This window comes from Zonotrichia leucophrys, chromosome 4, assembly GCF_028769735.1.
Source record: "Zonotrichia leucophrys gambelii isolate GWCS_2022_RI chromosome 4, RI_Zleu_2.0, whole genome shotgun sequence".
Classification (NCBI taxonomy): Eukaryota; Metazoa; Chordata; class Aves; order Passeriformes; family Passerellidae; genus Zonotrichia; species Zonotrichia leucophrys.
Window position 1 is genome coordinate 52,052,302 of NC_088173.1, and position 20,798 is coordinate 52,073,099.

At 45.4% G+C, this 20,798-nt stretch overlaps 1 protein-coding gene across 5 annotated transcripts in view; it reads right to left on the reverse strand.

Moving 5' to 3' along the window:
• Positions 1 to 10,011: 10,011 nt before the first annotated feature.
• Positions 10,012 to 20,798, reverse strand: part of UGT8 (UDP glycosyltransferase 8) — a 33,890-nt gene continuing 23,103 nt past the window's right edge. For all 5 annotated transcript variants that reach the window (XM_064711669.1, XM_064711666.1, XM_064711667.1 and 2 more), the window contains 4 exons: positions 16,196 to 16,338; positions 14,567 to 14,643; positions 13,232 to 13,451; positions 10,012 to 12,296 (listed from right to left, as the gene is read on the reverse strand). In XM_064711669.1, the coding sequence (XP_064567739.1) occupies positions 11,933 to 12,296; positions 13,232 to 13,451; positions 14,567 to 14,643; positions 16,196 to 16,338 (804 nt within the window). In that variant the 3' untranslated portion in view covers positions 10,012 to 11,932. The remainder of the gene's footprint in view (positions 12,297 to 13,231; positions 13,452 to 14,566; positions 14,644 to 16,195; positions 16,339 to 20,798) is intronic.

The window sequence follows — 20,798 nt, forward strand, 5'->3', positions numbered from 1 at the left end:
AGCCCTGATTAAGCAGGATAACACCCTGGGAAGCAGAGGGATTTCTGTTTACCCTAAGCCAACAGCACGGCTTCACCCCAGGACATGCAGCCCTGTGGGTGCTGAGTGTTCCCTAAGCTACTCTGGGCACTGCTGGAAGTATCCAACAGGCTTTTACCATGGGCACTGATGTTTGCCATCAGGGCAGTCCTGCTCCTATCCCGTTTATTCCAGAGGGATGCTCTGCCAGGCTTTCCCTGCCCCCCTGACAAGCAAACAGGCTCTGAAGGGAGAGCAGTGGGAAGCATCCCACAGCCCAGGCCCTGGCTCTCTCTGCAATTCCCGTTTCCAGGCACGCTGAGCCCCTGGCAATAAGGCAGCCTGTCATCTTTGTCATCTTCCTGTCACTGCTGTCTCTGTCAGCTGGCCCTGGGGAATGGGAATCAGACGGAAAGCACGGCTCTCAGCAGCCAGCAGCACCCCCTCCTGCCTGACAGCAAATCCCCAGCTCCGCTGGATTGTCCCCGTCAGAGGCGTCGCTGTCATGCAGGCAGCGATCCGGGAGCAGGGGGAGGCGGTGACACTCCAGAGGGTGGTGGCAGGCTGGGCAATGAGCTGTGGGTCAGTGCACAGGGCATGTTTGTCCTCATTTGTACACAAGCTTTGACTTTGGGTTTTGGCCACTTCATTTCTCTGCAAATAAAGGCACTAAGGGCACTCTGCAGGTGTCAATGCTGACTGTCCAACAGCTACTCCACAGTACAATCCCAGCAGTGACCACTGCCATGGGCTTCAAGAGCAGGCTGGATGAGGCTTGGAGCAACGTGGCCTAGAGTGGAAGGTGTCCCTGACCATGGCAAGGGTTGGAACAAGATGAGCTTTAAAATCCCTTCCAACCCGTACCATTCCAAGATTTTAGGATCTTACCTAAAGAAAAAGCTTTAGACCCTATTCCAGGAAGAACTGAAATGAGTTCAGGCATGTAAGTATTCCCCACAAAGGGCACACACCTCCTGATGTTTTCACCCATCCTCCCCAAAAACCACTGGGTACTTTGCCCCAAACAAACTGTGAGGGCACCAGAGCCCCCTGGAGGCCATGGAGTGGCTGTGGAATGTGCTAAAGCAGCAGGAAAACAGCTGCAATATCTGGAATTCCAGTCACCTTGGGAGACCTGGCAGAGCGCTCCGGCTCAGAGCTCCCGCCGCATCCATCGGGAAGGCCTTGTCTACAAGGCAGCACCTGTGGCAGAGAAAAATCCCTGTCGGTGTTTTTTTTTCCAGAGTGCCATCCATCCTGAGTAAATGGATCTTGTTCCTACAATCCATCTGCTCTGGCTCCAGGCTGTGGCAGAATATTTTGTAAACGGGGACGTGACCAAAACCATCCCCCCACAGTCAAACTCCCCCATTCCCTCAGCCACCAACACCCCCAGGCTCCCTTTCCTGGAGCAGCACAAGATCTGTGTTTGGATTTATTTGTTTATTTATGTGCCAACTGCCCTTCCTGGTACACCTTGTGTGGGAGGAAGAGCGATTGGAATGGCTGCTGTAATTGAGGAGCACAGTCCATTCTACTTCTTTGCTATAATCGGGAATTCTGACAAATCGTTCCTCCCCAAGCTTCTGGCTGGTAAAATGATTTAAGACATCAGGATTTCAGTCAAGCAGGGTAAGAAAGGCTTTTTTCTCCAGCCCAGAGCAATGGCCAGCACAGCCCCTCTGCATTGCTGTTTATTATACCTCATTTACTCTGATCTACAGCTATTACTGAACCCAAGTTCAAAATCTGTGAAAGCCACATTTCCCTACAGGCAAGGCAAATTTGGCTTGTCAGAAGCACATCCTTCATCCCTATCCACATCATTCCGTTTGGGCTATCCTTGCCTCGCTTCCCTTAAAACTTTGGGTCTTGTACTATCTCTCCTGCAGCCTGCAGACCAAAAGACTTGGAGCAGGCTATTTCATGTATTTACCCTTCCTGAAGATGAAGAAGTGGCACCATTCCCTGTGCCACTTGGGTAACACCTAGACTTCTCCAAGGCTTTTCTCCAGCTACACCAGCTCCTGCACTCTCTAACCTCCTCCCTGTAACTTTTCCAGGATTTGTGTCTGTGCCACAGGGGATTTCTTACCTCTTTGTGCATCTCCACAAACTGGCTGTGTCTGCAGCAGTGGAACTCCAGCAAACACAGCATGACAAGGCTGCAGAGCCACGTGCTGAATGTCACAGCCCCTCGTGCATCCTCCAGCCCCGCAGCCCTACGGCGCTCAGCAATTTATATTCATCAACCACCTGACACACGTTTTTGTGCATTACACTTCCAGCCTGGAGCCTATGAAAACACCAACAGACAATACAGAAGTTATTTAAAGCTCTGAACCCCGCCTTTGTCACGGCAGGTAAACAACATCCTGTAACAGTGCTTTAATACACACACCGTACCTGCCCCCAAAACACTTGGGATTCGCTTCAGAAGGGTGAGGATTTGAGGAATTTCTGGAAGCAGCTGCAGCAGGAGAGTTCCCTGTGTTTCTGTCCTCTCCCAGCTGCCACCACAGACCTGCAGCTTCACAGCTCCTGCCTTGACAGGGCAGCTTTTCTAACAAGCTGAATGCTGCTGTGAGAGGAAGCCAGCCCCTGGAGCTTCAGGCTATCCCCAAGGATATATTTCCATCTCCTTTGCAATAATTTTTCCTATATACATATAAGCAGTCAAATAACACAGGTAAATACAGGTAAATATCCCACTGTATTAAGGAGGCCTGAAGCAAAAAGCATTCCTGGAACAAAGCCACATATTTACCAACAGAATCAGGAGGAAATGGGTCCTGTGGGGAATCACAGGAATCATCCCACCATATACTGCACTGATATGGCACCAAGGATTGTACAAGGCTTATATGGAAACAGAAGTTGGAATTCAGCTCCTTCACTTCTCTGAGGGGCTGATTCATCTCTGCTGATGAAGAAAGACCTGAGGTGCTCAAGCTATAAAACTTGGAGTGTCTTTCCCCTGATTTGTGGATTGAAACGCACCTGAAATCTCAGAAGAATCGTTCCCATGACCAGCAAGGTCAAGCCAAGCAGAATTCCTTTTCAACCTTTCAAGCACTAACTTGCTTTTTAATTTCTTTTTTAAGCTATTGCAGAATCCATTTGGGTTGAAGATGGATGTCAGAGCAAAGCCATTAAACAATGCCAAGGATGCTCTGAACAACCTCCAAAGTCGTCTTGAGGAGGTCAGGGTGTTAATTCATCAGGAACAACATTACTTGTGATATCTGCTGATTTCCACTCTGTGACTCATTCCCACCTTCCCTGAGTTAGGGATGCACTGAGGAATGGAATACAGTTAAATCTTAAACTAGCAACTATTCTTCTGTACTTAGGAACTGATTATGTAATTTACTCCATACAATCGACGTGAATCTGGAAAGGTAAAATGTGTGGAGAAAATGTGTTCATTTCCCACCCAGGAAGGTGAGAAACCCCTCTGTTAAAAAACAGGGGTTTAAAAACATTACCAATTCTCAAATTCATCTTTGAGAGAAAGGATGCAGCAGAACGAAGGGGTAAGATATGACCTTGTAGACCTTAAAATTATTCCTGCCTGAGGTGACCCGTGTTTGGCAAGGCTGAGATGAGACAAACTGCTGCCTTGGGGTTATGAGTACATGCATGGATGTTATTCCCACATCGAAAATAAATCCCTACCTGCCCATTCTGGTTATAATCTTATCTCACATTTCCCAGCCATCACTGACTCCTTTCACAGCTGCACTTACATCCAGATTTTCTTTCCCTCAGCTTTAAAGCTGGGGAGCAGCAGCAGATTAGGGAAACAAGGCCCATCCTCGGCACAGTGCAGGGGCTGCAATTTCATCCTGGGATGGGGCTGCTCCACCTCAATCCTGCCTTTGTGCTGGGGGCACCAATGGGAGCCTCTCCCAATCCCTGAATCACCCCCTTGTGTTCAGGCACAGACCGCGCTTGGCGCTGCTATCCAGCTCCTCACAAATCCAAAGGCACTGGGAAGGACAGCAAGGGCAGGGCTGGAGCAGGATCCACCCAGAGTTGAGTCCCCCAAATTCCACTTGGGCAGTGGTGGCATCCTTCAAGCCTGCAATTAGTATTTGCCAGGGAGATTCCCTGTTAAATGGTAATTTCCCATTGTCCTAAGGAAAAATAAACATTACCTTTCTGTTTCCCCAGCCTTCAACCCCTAAGCCTGGCATGTTCATGGCTGTGACTTTTGCTCCTGACACCTGGCTCTGCCCTCAGAGCCCTGCACAACCCAGGAGGTGTAAACATGGGAAACTAGTGGGAAAGCACATCTCCTGAACCACAGGGATCCTCTGGGACAAGAGCAACATCTGAAAGACTCTACTTGACTTATTATAGAGATCAAGGAATGGGGATAAGAAAAAGGATACTGCAGAAGGGCTCAAATCCCAACAGCATTATCTAATCAAAACTTAGAATAAAGAGCACATAACATCCAAAAAAACCCCTTCCTAGGGAGGAAGCTGCAGCTCTATGGGACAAATGGAAAAAAATGTCTCTGTGCTTCCCTTCTTTTGTTGTTGGTTTTGGGTTTTTTTTTGTTTGGGTTTTTTTTTGTTTGGGTTTTTTTGGGAGGAGGACCGGGGGGGGATGATATTTGTTTGTTGCTGGGCGTTTTCTGAAGGTCGCACAGCCCCAAGGGACAGCAGAAAAACATTTTTCCCGAGAAGCAGGAGGCTCCTTCCCGGCTTGCGGGAACGTGACGCCAGGTGGCAGCACAGCCCCACCTATGGAGAACAGCGCGGGGATTGGAAAATGGCAGGGAGAGAAATAAAAAGGAAAAAAAGCGGCAGATGTCTAACAGGGTGTCTGCAGGGAAAGCCGCTCCACTGTGGGAATACCTTCAGTGGGATGCTCCAGCTTCCAACCCCGGGAAAAAGCAGCCCAAGGTGCTAAAGGGCTGGCACGGAGGGCAGGGATACATGGACACAGTTGTAGGATGTTGGCACGTGTACATGGCTGCACACATTTGTTATTCTTCCTCAACCCCTCAAAAAACAACAAAAAAACCCCACTTATTTTTAACCAGAAACACAAAGTACTGTAAATTTCAAATAATGCCATGAACTGGGATTTCAAATCTCAAGTTCAAATATCAGCCAGGGTGAGAAGCAGATTTTGGATTGGTTTAGGCCTGTTAAACTCCCTTTTAAATGCAAAAGAGCACACCTCCTGAGGAAAGCCATCCTTTGAATCAGAGAGTGAGAAGCCAAGGTGATGCTGGGAAACACAGATATTTCCCAGCCCAGAAATGCCCAGAAGTGAAATGGAAAGGGTTTTCCAGTCTGCATGTGTGCTAGAAGGGGATGGCTGCAAGTTCATCAAGCTCCAGGGTGAAACTAAGCTGCATTTTCTTCCTGTGGTACAATCAGAAAACCACCAGCCTAGATCACAGAATGAATCATGAACTACTGAACAGTTTGGGTGGGAAGAGACCATACAGCCCATCTGATTCCAACCCCTTCCACTACACCAAGCTGCTCCAAGCCCCATCCAACCCGGCCTTGGACACTTCCATATTCTCCTGCCCAACTTTCCCTTTACCTTTCTGGTCTTGCCTCACAGAAGAGTTATTTGGCTAAACTCCCTTCCCAGGCCCTTTTCCACACTCCTTGCTGTGTAACCTCAGCTCCTCCCAGCCTTTGTCTGTCCTCTGTGGGACAGAACAAGCTGGGAATTGGCTTTTCCTTCCTTGAAATCTGGTGCAAACAAACCCAGGGGTTCAGGGATGCTGAGAGCAAAGAGCAGCTCCAACGACCGAGTGCTGGAGCAGCCTGTCCAGAGAGGGGCTGGGGAGACTCCTTCCCTGGAATATTCAACCCCTTCTGGACATGATGCCCTGGGGAGAGCAACTCCTGTCGAGTAGGGATTTTTCTGGGAGGTGGTTGTGTCTTCATATTTCTCACAGAGTGAGGCAAAGCATTAGGAGAACATGCAAATAAAGGCAGTGAGGAGAGTGAGGGGGCAGCAATGCTTCAGTAGTTACAGGAATATTGATGTTCAGCTCAAGTGAACTTCCCCAAAAATGTCAATAAGAGCTGTTGTGGCTCGCATGACTGGTCCCTTGCCGTGGATAATGATCTCTCCCACCACACCTGACATACTTTTCCATGGCTCCAGCCCTGAGAAGCAATTGTTCTCTGCCATGAAGCTCCTGAACCGTGCACACTCAGGAGGCTGAAGGAACTCTCCCTTGGCACCTAGACTGTCCCTGGACACTGAAGGGGAGCTACAACCCGGCCTCCATTTTACACAGATCATGGTGGCTCAGGTAATTCAGCCTCAAATATAGCCCAAATTGAGTCTTGAGAAATCAGCCTTTAAAGAGTGACCAGAACTATACATGGCTTAAATCCCTCCAGCCTGAACACTGATATTTGAACTTGGCCTGGACATCGGCCCTCTGGCTGCCACCCACACAGCTCCTTTATTCCCCACTCCCAAAACTGGGATGTAGACCATGTTCCCAGCTGTGGTGTGAGAAAAGGGAGCTCTCATCCCTTGAGGGCTCCTGCATGGCCCAGGGCAGCTGCCTTCTCCTGCATCCCAGCCAGGAGCACAGAGGGCAGGAGATGAGGAGCCCCTACACAGATCACCCAAGATCAACCAGCAAGTGCTGGGAATAATCCTTCCTGTCCTGGAACAGAATGGGGAAAACTCAGAGCACTGGAGACAACCACTGAACAGCCCAGCCAGAGGAGGGCCACAGGGGTCACACAGGGGCAGGGCAATGACCTGAAAAAGGTGCAAGGACACAGCAGGAGCATGAGGCAGAAGTGACACAGCAAAGGGCGACAGTCCTGACATGAGCTCCTGAGAGATTCCACAAACAAATTCCTCATGCCACAGGATGGATAAATCAAGGAGAAGGTCACACTCCTGCCATTCCTCTCCCACCCCTCAAGGATTCCCTCTGTGTTTTCTCTCCGCCAGCTCACCAGGAAAGCCACCCAGGTGGACATGAGGTGACTCCTATATACAAGGAGTGTCCAGCTTTCCCAGCCTTTCCTCCCACACCCAGGAACAGCAGGACTGCCCAGAACCCATCCATAACAATACATCTGGTGAAATGGTTTAGGTCTCTGGGACATTTCCTGAAGATGAAGAAATTATCTAAGAAAGTAGTAGCAAGAAAATTGGTCACTGGTCTGGGAATGGTAACCTGCCCTAAAGTTGCTCTTACATTATTTGTTCAGTGATGACAATTTGTTACTTCTGAAAAGTTGTTTTACCTATAACGTTACTTTAACCCTCTTAACTAAAAGGTTTTTTTTTATACACCCCCCTCCCCCTTAATTTGATACAGCAATCCCATCAGGCTCCCATGGATAGACTGGCATGTTTCCTATTGTTACCTTGAGATACTCTTCTCTTTACATCCACTAAAACACAAAAAAACAAAAATTAAAGAAGCTGATGAATCTTTGAGGAATCCCAAGATTCATGCACAGGTGGGATTCATTTGCCTTTTTTGGAAAAGGATGGAGTCACAGAGTCCTGCCCCTCATTACATGCCACTCCTCACCCCCTGGTTTCTTCACTGCTCCATCTGTGGTGTGAGGCTGCTCTGAAAGAGACAAACAAACCTGGGGTTTATTCCCTTGGCTTATTTTTAACCTGGATCTTCTCACCGTGTTCGTTTGTGGTGCAGCTCCACACAAAGGAGATATGTCTGCAAAAACAAGGAGCCACTTGCAGCCCACAGCAGGAGAGGTGGCCAGTAGGAATGAGTCCTTAAATAGAATGGATTACGTTCTTGTACCTGAGTAGTTCAAGCAATGGGATCCAGGGAATAAACTATTCCCCTTGCTGTGCCCAGCCATCAATCACTCCAAGTTCCTATCATTTAATCTGAAAAAGCAAATTCCAGCATTTTCTTCCAGTAAAAGCAATGCAGATTTTAATCACCCGTCTCCTTGTCACGCTTTTCTCAGCGCCACCAAAGGACCCAGCACTGCACCTTTTCCCAGACCAGCGGCTGCAGAGCCAAAAACAACAAAGAGAAAAAGCTAAATAAACATTTCTTTCATCAAGAAGCTCATGGGTGAGGCCTGAAGCGTTGAAAGGTCTTATCTGCAGTGATATCCAATGTCCAAACTTAAACCTCAGCTTGGAAACGCTCCCTGGGGCGAGGCCGCCCCGACCCGAGAGCCAATAGAGCCCAGGGAGGACATCCAGGATCCACAGGAGCTCTCCAGACCAGCAGAGCTGGGATGGAGCTACTGGAACAGCTTCTGGCAGAGTTAAGGTGTCTCCAGGTGAGTTACCCTGGAAGGCAGGGAAATACCAAGGGGGCTTTGGGAAAATGGCAAATCAGAACTTGGCAAGCTCAGAAACTAACACACAGTAAAAATGCTGCTGAACCAAAAAGGGAAAATACAGAAACATTCAAAAAAGATGCATAAATGCACAAAAAAGCAGGGCACAACACCGTAGAACCTCTTACAAAAACAGGCACACGTGTTAATTCCTCACAGAACTCTTATTTTCTCTACATATACATTTACTGTCTCGGTAAGTTTTCCTCAGTGGTCATCTCCAGGAGCTGAAAACTCCTATCCTTGCCACAAATCTCACAGGAGCAGAAATTAGGAATGTATTTAAAGTCTCTGAGATGATCACATATCTGCTGCTTCAATTCAAGAAGCAAAGAGCTGTTTGTGTTGAGAATGAGAACAATTCCTTCCCATCAGGTTGCCACAGGAATTCAGTGCATCTTTTTGCAGAGAGCTTGGAAAGTGACCAGGTGAGTTTTGAGGAGCACAAATAACACAGAGACATCACAGAGAATGCTGAACATCCCTATGCCCACTGCAGCTCATCATTCTGTCCCCTACTCTAATAGTAAATCGCAGAACAGGAATTTCCAAGCTTTCCCTAAATACTATTCAGCCTTCCATCCTCTCCATCTATGAGGAACTCAGTTTTTTCTATCTAATTTTTCTTTCATTACAGGATAACCAGGACTGCCCAACACAGTGTGCTTCTTCATTTTACAGTGAAATGAGATTCAGCATTTGCTGGCCTCTGTTTGAGAAAACACAAACATACCCATAAATAAATCAGGTTTATAGCTTCCAAAAGGTGTGGTTTTCATTAGGATAAGTAAGGCCCAACTGTGGTATTTTCCAATTGGTGGCAGAGCACTGTCTTGGAAGATGAACTCAGTTTCTTTTAAGGATCTTCTCTGTTCAATGCCTAGCAACTAATATTGATCAGAGGGGTGACTAAAGCTTCAGCCCTGACACTGTGATGCACTCTGGAGATACACATGTGTTTTAAACCCTTGCTTTAACATTCCTTCAGCCATCTGGCTGATTCCAACACTGGCTGATTCCAACAGCAATCCCTGCTCCATTCTGTCTCTGAAACACAGGAACAATTTGCTTGCTGTGGCAAAGAGGGGATTGAAATAACCACAGTAACAGCTTGTGCCTGAACTTAGAAGGAAGTTGAAACACAACAGGTATTTCCAGACATGAGGTGGATCAGCCTCGTCAGGAATTTGGCAATACAATGAACACAGCAACTGCCTCCTCCTGCAAAAGAATTGCAGCATGTTTGTACCTACAGAGACTACTCAAGAAACCAATCCATCATCTCAGCTAACATCACTGTGAAAAACTTTTCAGCCCTGCTTTTGAAGTGAAGATTTTACCAAGTACAGGAAAAAAACAAAACAGAAACCACTGTGCCAGCTATGTCCACCAACCTCAAAAAATTTGAATTGCTTTCAAGAAACGTAATTAACCATTTTCTCTTTCAGTTCAAAGCTCCTACAGGAAATGGACCTACACTCACAAAAACCAGCAATATTTTTGATTTCAAATATATAACATGCACCACAGTAAACACTGAAAAGTTGTGTGTATCCCAGTAAGCATCCACGTTTAAGTACACACATACAGTGGGTACTTGGAGACAACCAGCATCCAGCTGAACAAAAATATACTTCCAACAACAGAATTTCTCTATTAAATCCATGTTTATTGCTTAAGTTTTATCACAGTGGAGATTAAATTATGCTTAATCATCCGGTCAGTGCTTTTGTACCTTCTTTAATGCCAAAAAACCCCCACATTTTAAACCAAGTCATTCATACACTCGAAGTCTTCTCACCATCCCACCATTCATCGCCTCTGTGTGCTCCTGTAGTTGCCACGGGCTGCGAGATTGTAAAAAGGTATAGCTAAGAGGCTTATATTTATAATACCATTTTTGTGTTCAAGTATTCAGAGAGCAGCACGAGGAGCCGCCCTGCGTATTAGAAACATATCTGCACTGTTATTTATTGCTGTAGGACCGAGGCTCCTGATGGAATGGTGATGAAATTTTGCATCACTGTGTATGAAGATGAGCTCAGCATCCCGTCATCATCCCAACTCCTCCCATGTTAGTGAGTGACACAAGGTAAAACCTCTGGACCTCCCTCCTTTCCCTCCCAGCCACGGGACCTCGAACTACAAATAAATAAAGCGTACACTCACAACGTGTGTAGTGCAAATTCCAAGTAAACAGAATGACGCAGACATAAAACTCAGAGTTGCCAACTTTGGTTCAGCAGGGCAGCAAGGACCCCGCGCCCGGCACTCCCCCCGTGTCGGCGACAATGATTGAAGGAGGCTGCTGGGGGCAGGGGGACACGGGGCCACCTCCACAGCCAGGTGACCAGGCCTCACCCCACGCATGCCACCAGCCCCAGGCAGGACGGCCGGACACAGCCCGCGGCACAGAATTCCTATTGGCAACTCGGTGGAACATGGATTGCGTGGCCCAGACTAATAGAAGGTAATGTTTCTGTTTCTCCAGAGACAACTGTTGAAAGAGAACATCTACAAACATTGCGATTCAGAAAGAACTTAATGAGAATTAACAGGAAAGACATTCAACTCTGGGGGAGCGCTGTGTGGGGGTCGTTCCCTTTAAACAAACCCCAAGGAGTGGATAGAGTCTTGCACAGCTCTGGGCCATCACAAAACCTCCTGCACTAAGCACAGAGCTAGATTTTTGTAAGTTTTTTTTTTTTTTCTGTTGCTGTTGTTTCACTTATTTTTCTTAATTATGCGAATCTACTTCCCACACAGCCGTATTTGGAACTGAAATAAGACTCCCTAATATTTTTGTGGCATAAAATCTGTATGCAGAGAAAGGCGACAACATTTTGTCTCAGTTAAAGTTAGGACACACCGTAGACTCACTCAGGACCCTTTTCTCCAAAGTACTGGTAGCGAGCAGAAGAGTCATGCAGCTTTATCAGTAAAACGAGTACATATTTTTGCCATTTTTCTTCAGTGCTCTTTAAGATTATTCCTATTTTTTTAACGTTTGTTTTCTCAGTCCACAACTTGCTATTTCTCACATAAAGACTGGGGGAAATCACTTGTGTTTTAAACAGCATTCTTACACAACAGGTTGAACCTTCCACAAAGGAAACACAGAACTAGCACTAGAGAGTTCTCTCAGCTAAAAGGATGGAGATATTAAAATAGAAAAATAAAAGGAGAACACCTCTGCAAATAAAAAGAAACCTCTCCTCATTTAGGACACACACACTGAGCTTTTAAAAGCTGAAAATTCATAAATACGGTCATTGTATAGAACTTTAGAGAATTAAGGCTTCTAAAAACTTCAGTGCCAAAATAACCTCTCTGCATATCAGTATTAAGAATAAAATATTTCCCATTTTAGGTTGTGCTTGCCTTTTTTTTTTTTGTTTTGTTTTTTAAAGACCTCTCTTAGTTCCGTAGAATTTTGTCACATAATATTACATACTGAAGGGGAGTGTTAGAACTGCTTATTGAGGTTTTAAGTAGTTGTTAGACTAAGTTACAGCGATAAAATTCGATTACTGATCTGATTCATTACTACTTTACATGGGGCTGTTGGCTCATTTCACCTTTTTTTCATGCTTAATGTGGCCGTTCCTTCTATACTTGCCATTGGGGATCCCGTTCTGGTAGTGTCCATTAACAGCACTATGTTTGTCATTGGACCAGAGATGTTTGCTCTGCTTGCAGATTAACTTGGCCATCCTGGCCAAAACATAGTAAAGTAAGGCAGCACCCACTAGGAGGACCAAGGCAATATCCAGTAAGAAATACTGAAAGAGGGAGATGCTGTAAACAGCAGCACGCAGGTGCTGGGCTCCGTTGTGGCGCAGGATGTAGTTGATCCAGTACACAGTCCGGTTCACCGGGTGCCCAGGCTGGTCCCTGTGGATCTCCGACAGCCGCCGTGCCCGCTGCCGATAGCTGGGGGAGGGAGGGAAGCAAACAAGGAAGAAAGGAAAAGCTGTCATCTCATTGTGCTACTGAACCACCAGAGAAATGGACAACAGTGAGAAACCTGGGGTTGATTTTGCAAAAAACCAGTTCTGCCCAGGTCCGGAGTTTCGCCCAAAACTTTTGGGTTTTCACCCCAGCAGCTGACCCCGCCAATTTCTTCCTCTCCTGTCTGCAGCTTATTTACACAGGACTTGCTTTCACACCAAGGATAATTGCACAAGGGGAAGGTGATGCAACTGATGTTATCGAGGTTGCTGTCAACATTCCCCCTCTCTGCTGCTTGCTCCTGACAGCAATCTCCTTTCCCAGAAAGACTCAGCTGCCATGAAAGCAAGAAGCATCAGTAGCACCAGGCTCCAAAGTTAGGGTTATCCCAATACAATATACTGCCAGATAACCCCTCACTCATTTTTATCTGGATATGAACGGTATTACCAGCCAGAACATGAAAATAACACTAAGTATAATTTTTTAAATAATAAAATCACAGAACTAAGAGTCACTCTTCCTGAATATCTCTGCATTTTAGCTAAAACCCAAACCATGTACATGAATCTTGCTCCAGGCAGCACCACAGCCAGACTGCTCGTGTGGAGTAATCAAAACAGACACAAAGGGAGCTTGGTCTGCAACACGGAATAAGTTGGGACAGGTTTGTTTCCATAACCTCTGTGCCCTCCACATGGCAACTGCTACAAAGAGCAAGCAAGACAATTGAGTTTTGGTGCTGAGCAACTAGCCCAGCACCCACACAGAAACTTCAGCTGTTGGGTAATCCTGGGAAATAGGACAAACACCCAGACTTGCCCCAACCGCACACACAAATCATACAAGGCAGTTTTTTTCCACTGCACAACGGTTTCCTATCCATTCACACACAAACACAATGGCTCATTCCATACCTGGGGTCATTAATAACTTTTACTAGGGCTTCATAGAGCTCACTCTCAGTCATGGTCTTCCAGTTGAGCAGAATTCCCATCCCTTTGGCCTGCACACGGGTCATGGTGTCGTAGTGGTCTCCGAAGAGGGGGATGCCCACCACCGGCACCCCGTGGTACATGGTCTCAAAAATGCTGTTCAAGCCTCCGTGACTGAGGAAAGCTTTGATGTTAGAGTGACCTGGAACCACAAGAGGCATGAAGGTTACAAAAGGCACTTTATCTCCTGTTGCTGAAGCACCTGGGTACAACAAATTGATCACCATGTTTCTATAACTGCAACTCGGGCAGATTAAAATTACTGCAGCTTGTTCTGAAGTTCTACCTAAACTCACTCTGCTGAAATTCCTCATGCATTAAATCATTTCCTTACACACTAAGAGAGAGAACAGCCAAAGTAAAGAAAGAAAATTCTTATGTGTATGAGTAGTGTAAAATGATTAATGGAGTAATTCATATGCATTGCCCACTCCTGAGGAGCTGCAGGTGGTGACTCCAGCAGGTCCAGCAGTACATTTGAGCAAGGGGGAGCACACTTTTGTATGGAATATCATTTTTGTAAATGGCAGGACAACTGAAGTCACACTCTCCCTGAAGTCTCACATGCCTTACTTGAGCTTAGCAAGACCTGACAATCACAGCAACAGCCTTGTGTGATGGGAAAAGCAGCCTGGCTGCCTCAGAGCAACCCTGTAACCAAAACAAATCTACCTGCTCTAGGAGTCAGCTGCCTACTCACTGCCTTCTGCAGCTCACACACACTGATGCTCCATGCACTCATCAGCTCCCATCAGAGCTGTTTGGGGAACACACAGACATCCAGGTGTACCAGAAGCAGTCAAATACTCAGCAGCCTCTCAGATCTACAAGGGGCTCAGGCACCCTTTGACAGGGAAGAGAAAGAAAAATAAAATATCCAGTTTAATTTTCCCCTGAGAACCTGAAGCACTGCAGTTCAACAGAAAGGTTATCAGCTTGCATCACATACCCAGGTTCTGCTAGAGCTTTCTTGCCTTTATAAAACAGTATTTACACACTCCTAAAACTTACTCTGCTGCTCAGTTTCAGGACTCCTTGAACAGCGCTTGAACTTAGGGAAAACATGCAATTTGCATCAGGGAAAAAGACAATTAACAGAGAGGTGTTGATCTCTCTTCAGATCCTAATTTCATATTCTTGCTCCATGTCAGAAATTATCCTGGCTTTGTAATAACTGCTAATTCAGTAGAGTATTTTGGGAAGAACAAAGTGAACTCAAGAGAGAATAAGCAATAAATAATGGCAACAGATACTCACCAAGGAGGTCATTTTGTGGCAACCATTCGATCAGCTTGGTATTGTTGCCTAAATTCCTCGGTTTGTTTCCTGAAAACCTAAACCAGTAACATGAAATGGAAACAGTTATCAAACCCTCCCAGGTAACTACCAAAGGATAGGGTTGTTTTGTTCATTACAGAGGACTGGAACTGCAACTTCAGAAAGAACCAGCTACACTTTCCCAATGAAGCAAAACGTACATTGTTGGAACTCTGGTTACTGAACAAAGAATCCACAACACATCTTTGTAAGTGGCTTGCACTTCTGTACGTTGAAAAAAGCCTAAATTTATTTATGCTGAGTTATATAAGAGCAATTAATTATGTTAACTAGATAAATAGTTTTTTAATGCCCTAACTAGAAGAGCATAAAAAACTACAAAAATCCCTTGATTTAACACTATGACATTAAGACTGCCAAGTAGTACTCACTATTTTTCTGTCCAACACACAGGTCCATGATCTAAGGAACAAAACCAAACCCCAAATCCCCAAAAATTCCAAGTTACACTTGACTGATCTACAAATACCTAAATTTTAATAGAAGGCTTTAAATGAAATTGTTGTGTCAGCATTAAAAAAAAAACTGTCCTTATGAAAAATCCTCCAGATTTATTTACTACAAAACACGGATGCTTCCTAAAGAGGCATATTCCAGGGAAAACACAGTAAAAGGACAGAAGAAAAGCAGTAAGATAAACTGGGATTATTAATTAGAAGCCAAGAAGTGTTGTGGGATTCGTAAGAAAACAATGGCTCTACTCCTAACAAAAACTGATGTTACCTTCACTACCACAGATTCTGTGCCAGAGCCTGAAAAAAATTCCATTTTTCCTGTTCATTAGTGGGATTTGATCCTTGAACTACAGACAGCAGCAAGGACATTCCCTAAAATATTGTGGAGAACAGGCCACCAAAACTATTAATACAACTCCAAGAGTGTGGCAGGGTTGTGAGACACCTACATGAAGTCTAAGACACTGCATATTTGAAAAAAAAGAAATAGCTCACATGAACTCCACCAAATCATATCAGAGATGCTTGACACCAAGCAGAACTGACTAAACAGTTTTTGGATTTTTACAGGGAGTTGTGAGCACCACTCAAGATGTTTTTAGAACTAAGAATGCTTCTTACTGACTCTGACTTTGGAAAATTTCTCTTCCTTCCATTTCTCACAGAGAACAAGCAAGTGGGAAAATCAATAATGAAAGGCTGTGTTTACACATAAAAGAGGAAAACGGCCTAAAAGAGCGAGAGAAAAGGGGAAGAAGAAAGAAAATGGAGGCTTTTCATCATCAGAATTCATTCTTGAGCCCTGGGGTAGTTCCTTCATCAAAAATAGAGACAGTATGTCCTTAATGGTATAAGCTTAGCTTGTTTTCACTGTCCCTAATCCTTCCAAGGACATGAACTCAGCCTAGGAGTGTAACCACGCCTTATTCTGCCACAACAGTAACTGCTTCTCCTTGTTACCAGGATATTGCAGTATTTTCACGTCAAGTGTTTTTCAGGAGTGTCACATTGTCTGTGCCACCCAGGCAGCCCCAACTCCAGTGGGAAACAAGCCCTCTCCAAACCCCCCCAGGCTCTCCAACAGTGCCTTTACCTCCAGATGACCCTCTGGGGCAGCCTTGCCAGCGCGTGTGCCAACTTATTGGCGATGTCTTCTGACAGGTACTTGACTCCAGCGCCGAAGGAGACGAGGACAAAGCCGCTCTCGTGAGCGCCGCTCACCCACGCCTGCAGATCCTGCGGGAAACAAAGTTCACACTGAGCGCTACAGGCAAAGCACAGGAACAATGAGGAAACGTGAAGGAGCAGGTGGTGGTGCATTTGATGCTTCGGGAGCCTCGGTCCACAAATCCCAAACATCCTAGAAGTCACTGGGAACAATGAAACCTGAATCTCGAGATTCAGAATCCAGAGCAGAGACCACGAAAAGCAAAACCCTTCCCTGTTTGTTTTAGCTGCACTATTAACCACCAGCAGCTTCAGACAATTTGTCCCTCCTTAAACGAGCAGGGGACACACATTCACAAGTTACCAGGCTGCATTTGAACTCAGCAAGGCTTAAACAGATCCATCTCATAGTATCAGCCTGGCAGCCCCACACAGGAGAAGCGCGAATGAAGCCGGGACTCAGCTGCATGATTTCCAGCCTTCAGCCATGGCAGAGTGCTTCAAAAGCCTCGTTTTGCTTTCATCTATATAAAAAGAATTAACACCACTTGAAAGAAGGCAGAGCTTCTAAAAACACTGTCAGTTCCTACTGCACAAGGAGTAAAGAAAACATACCTTGTACTTTTTAAAGCATAGATTTAAATTCTGGGTTTTTCCTAACACATATCAGCCGGAAGAAGAATATCTCAGGATATGGTTTAATTCTGGTCTCGTCAAGTTTAAGCACAAGCCTGCTCAACACCAGTGCAGCAATAGGAAATGAGCAAAGAGAAAGTGAAGAGCCCTGCTCACAATGTGCCTCTTGTCCTGGTAATAAATAGGAGGGCAGACAGTAATGGAGGAACGCCGTGCTGTCGTATCCCAGCACAAAATCCAGCACACTGCACTGGGGGCTGTGTACTGCTCTCTGCTGTAAAGCAAAATAATTTCCATTTTCTTTAAATCCACTGCTTGTCCTTCTCCAATGCACTCTTTTCCTTTTTTTTTTATTCATGTGGAGGGGGAGAGAGAAGGCAAAGGAGGGGAAGTGGCTCTGACCTGCCTCGAAGCTGAATCATTTATTAGGGCCTGAACTTCTGACACCAAAGTTTCCAAGTGGTTTTGTGATTTATTTAAAGCTCGTCCTTGAATCTTACTTCAGGACCTAAGGCACACTGCAAATGTCGTTATATTAGTCACTGTAGTGCTTCAGCTAGTTACATCTTCAAGTCTTTCCCATCAGCTGTTTAAACTAAAGAGAAACGAACCTTTTGTGGGCTCTAGGACAAACCATCCTGAAAAGCTCAATATTCACAGGTCCTGGTCTTCACAAGGCCCTCACCCAGCCAAAGGTGAATGGGACTAAGGACCTGATGTCAAGAAGCTCCAAGTGCTTCCTGCTTTCCTCACTTCAGCCTTTATTGGTTTGACCTTTGGCAATGCCAGGCCCCTCAGAGCAGAGGGCAAGTTTAAATAAACTGGACATAGACTGCTCACACAGGGCCTGATAGGATGAACCCAGAAATGCCAGGTGCCCGGAAACTGGTGTGGAATGGGTGAGGAAACAGGAAAAATAGCAAGTGTCACTTGTGCTTTTGTAGAGGAAAATCCATGGAGCAGTCTACTAAGCCCCATTCTGATCCCTAGAAAGTGATGGGAAAGAATCCTGGACCATCCTGACATCAGAAGGTCCTACCTGTGGCTACCTCTCCTTGGCCAGACACTCGATTTGTGCTGCTGGAGAGGAGCCTGCTCTAGCTGAGAACTGGCTCCCCATGCCCCTGCTCCTCTGTGCTTAATGAGAAACTCTGGGAGAATTCACAGAGCCCACGTATTCACACAGTAACAATCACACTTCATTACAGAAGCATAGAGGAAGTATAAATATTCCCTGTAATGGAATTTCTGAAATAGCATTCAAAAAGTCACCTCATATAATACAAATAGCTGCTAAGCATTTATAATTTTGTGTAGAAGAATAATAACTTTTAAAAAAGGAATTTCATCACCTACAGACTTTTGCATTTTGCTGTGCAACACGAAAGCAACCTGCCCAGTGTTGTTATGGTGGTTTCATAGCCAAGCCTCTGTAATCCTTCCCTTTGAAGGTAATCCCACTGCTTCAGTGGAACATCACACGGACAAAGGTGAATTCAAAATCTTGACAAGATTGGTCTTGGCAAGACAAGATCCTACCATCAGGCCAAAAGCATGGAATGGGATTTGTTTGCCATATAAAATGTGATTACATTAAAAAAAAAAAAGCTGGAATACTGAAAATAAAATAGTTTTTATCAACAGAATCTTAATATTCAGACCAGAGCTGGATGATGCCTGGCCAAAGCTGAAGCAGAGGAACCTAATGGAGTATCCTTTAGAATGCTATATTAGAAAGAATGCAATTTATTCCTCAGGGTCAAAACTGCCCAGTGCCAACCTCAAGAAGACCCAGAGAGTTTGATCTCAGCTTGGTGTGTTTTGACATCAGCTGGAAAGTTCTTTCCTACCCCAGCTTTTATCTGTGTTTTACACGGTGCTGTTAGCAAGAGGAATTGCTTCCCTGCCCCCTGACCTGCAGTCCCTTCCCAGGCTGCCAGACATCACTGCTGCAGACTTGTCAGGATGAAGGTTTTTCCTGCAAACATCTGTGCCATTCCTGGCATAACACAGCCCTGATTCAAGGGGATCACTACAAATGTAGGGAGCTGGGTAAAAATTAGGCTATGGAAAAGAGGAAACTTACACTGCATCCTCTTAGGGCTCCTCGAGTTTGTGATCTGGATGAGTCCATTATTCCCAGCTCCTTAAACTGACTGCAATGATCTCTGTGACAGCTCCTCAGCATGGAGTCTCTCCACAGAGGATCAAGTGAAACTGAATCCAAGTGAGTGGCATTGCCAGGCCTTTGGCTTTCAGACACATCTGAGTGTCCTGGTACAATCAGCCAGGCCATGGCACAAAGCCTCAGTATTTGCTTGTATTTTGCCTGTTCTTTGTGCAGTATACAAGCTGTAGCTGTGATACCCACAGCAGATAAAGGGCAGACTGTGCTCCTGGCACATCTCTGAAAGGGATTGAATACTTCAGCAGCACTGTGACTGTGGCTGTGAATGTCACTCCATTCTTGCATGTACACCCCTAATGATCACCTGAGAGAAGCTGGGAGCAAGGCTCACAGAACCTGAGCACTGGCAAAAGCACACACTGATGCTGCAGAACAGTTTTTTCTGCCTACAATTTCAGCAGCCTTCAGTCACCTTCCTGCCTTTCCACTCTCCAGGGCCAGATCAGCCCTGCCATCCCCCAGAGCAGCCTCGAAGAACCCACAAAAAGCCCTGAGAGACAGCCAAGTTCATCCCCCTGAACTCACCCCTTTCTTCCCCTTAAATCCACTTACACTTTTGACCTCCAGCACATGCTGCCCTGCGATCTAATTACTGTCTGTATGAAAAGGCACTGAGTCAGGATGAGTCATTAGAGCCACCCTCATTAAAATCAGCATTCCCTGGTTGGGCAGCACACCCGCCTCCTTCTGCTCACTTGAAAGGATTTCTAGGTTTCCTATAAACTCACGATGGTTTTCTTTTAACACAAGGAAAGGAAATGACCATTTTGGAGAAAAAAGTCGGGGGAGGGAGTTTGTTACAGGATGAGCTGCTTTGAGCCTTCCTCAAACTCTGATTCAAACTTCAACTGAGCACAGAAGTGAGAAGTTAACGCAAAATTAAGATATCCGTCATCAGGACATGCACTTCTTTATATGGCTCTTTCTTTCAGTGACTGGAAGAGAACACCTAACCCTCTCCCTCACACAGAAATATAAGTCATTTTCTCATTTTCAGGTTTTCTTAAAAGTGAGGCAAGGGTTTTCCTTTCCAAGTCCTAGCACAGACAAGAGACAGCATTGCCTCGCTGAGGCTACACTGCCAACCTGACAAAGCCAGCAGTGACTTAGAAACAGGGATCAGGCTCTTCCCTTCCAAACCAGCAATCAAACCTGAAGGAATTATAACCCCCAAACCTGGATGAACTTGACACAAAGCTGCCAATAGAAATGTACAATGAACAATCAGAACAGACTCCCAGAGCTTGAGTACATCATGTCCATTGAAAGTGTAGGCCTGGCAAACCTAATACAGCACATTCACATTCTGAATTGAACTGTAAACTATATTTTCCAGCTCCATATTGCCTTTCATGCAGTTACAGCTTTATACACATTCATAATAAAGGACCACTTAATACACATATTATAACCAATTCAAATTTTCACTTAAACAGTTTAAAAAAATAATAAATAATGCAAATATCACCCAATACCTATATTAATTACCATTTTCTCCAAGGTTACTTTAAAAATTAATAAAAACTGCATACTAATGTATAAAAAGCTTAAAGGGCCTCTACTCAAAACACTGTGCCCAACCCTGCCAGGTCTCTGCTTGTTTCCATGCAAGTTCTGTGCAAACCCGTGTCCTTTGGGAGAAGCAGAACAGGACTCTGTGCTTGCACAGGGACAAGGAGCACTTATTGATCCGTGCTGTACTATA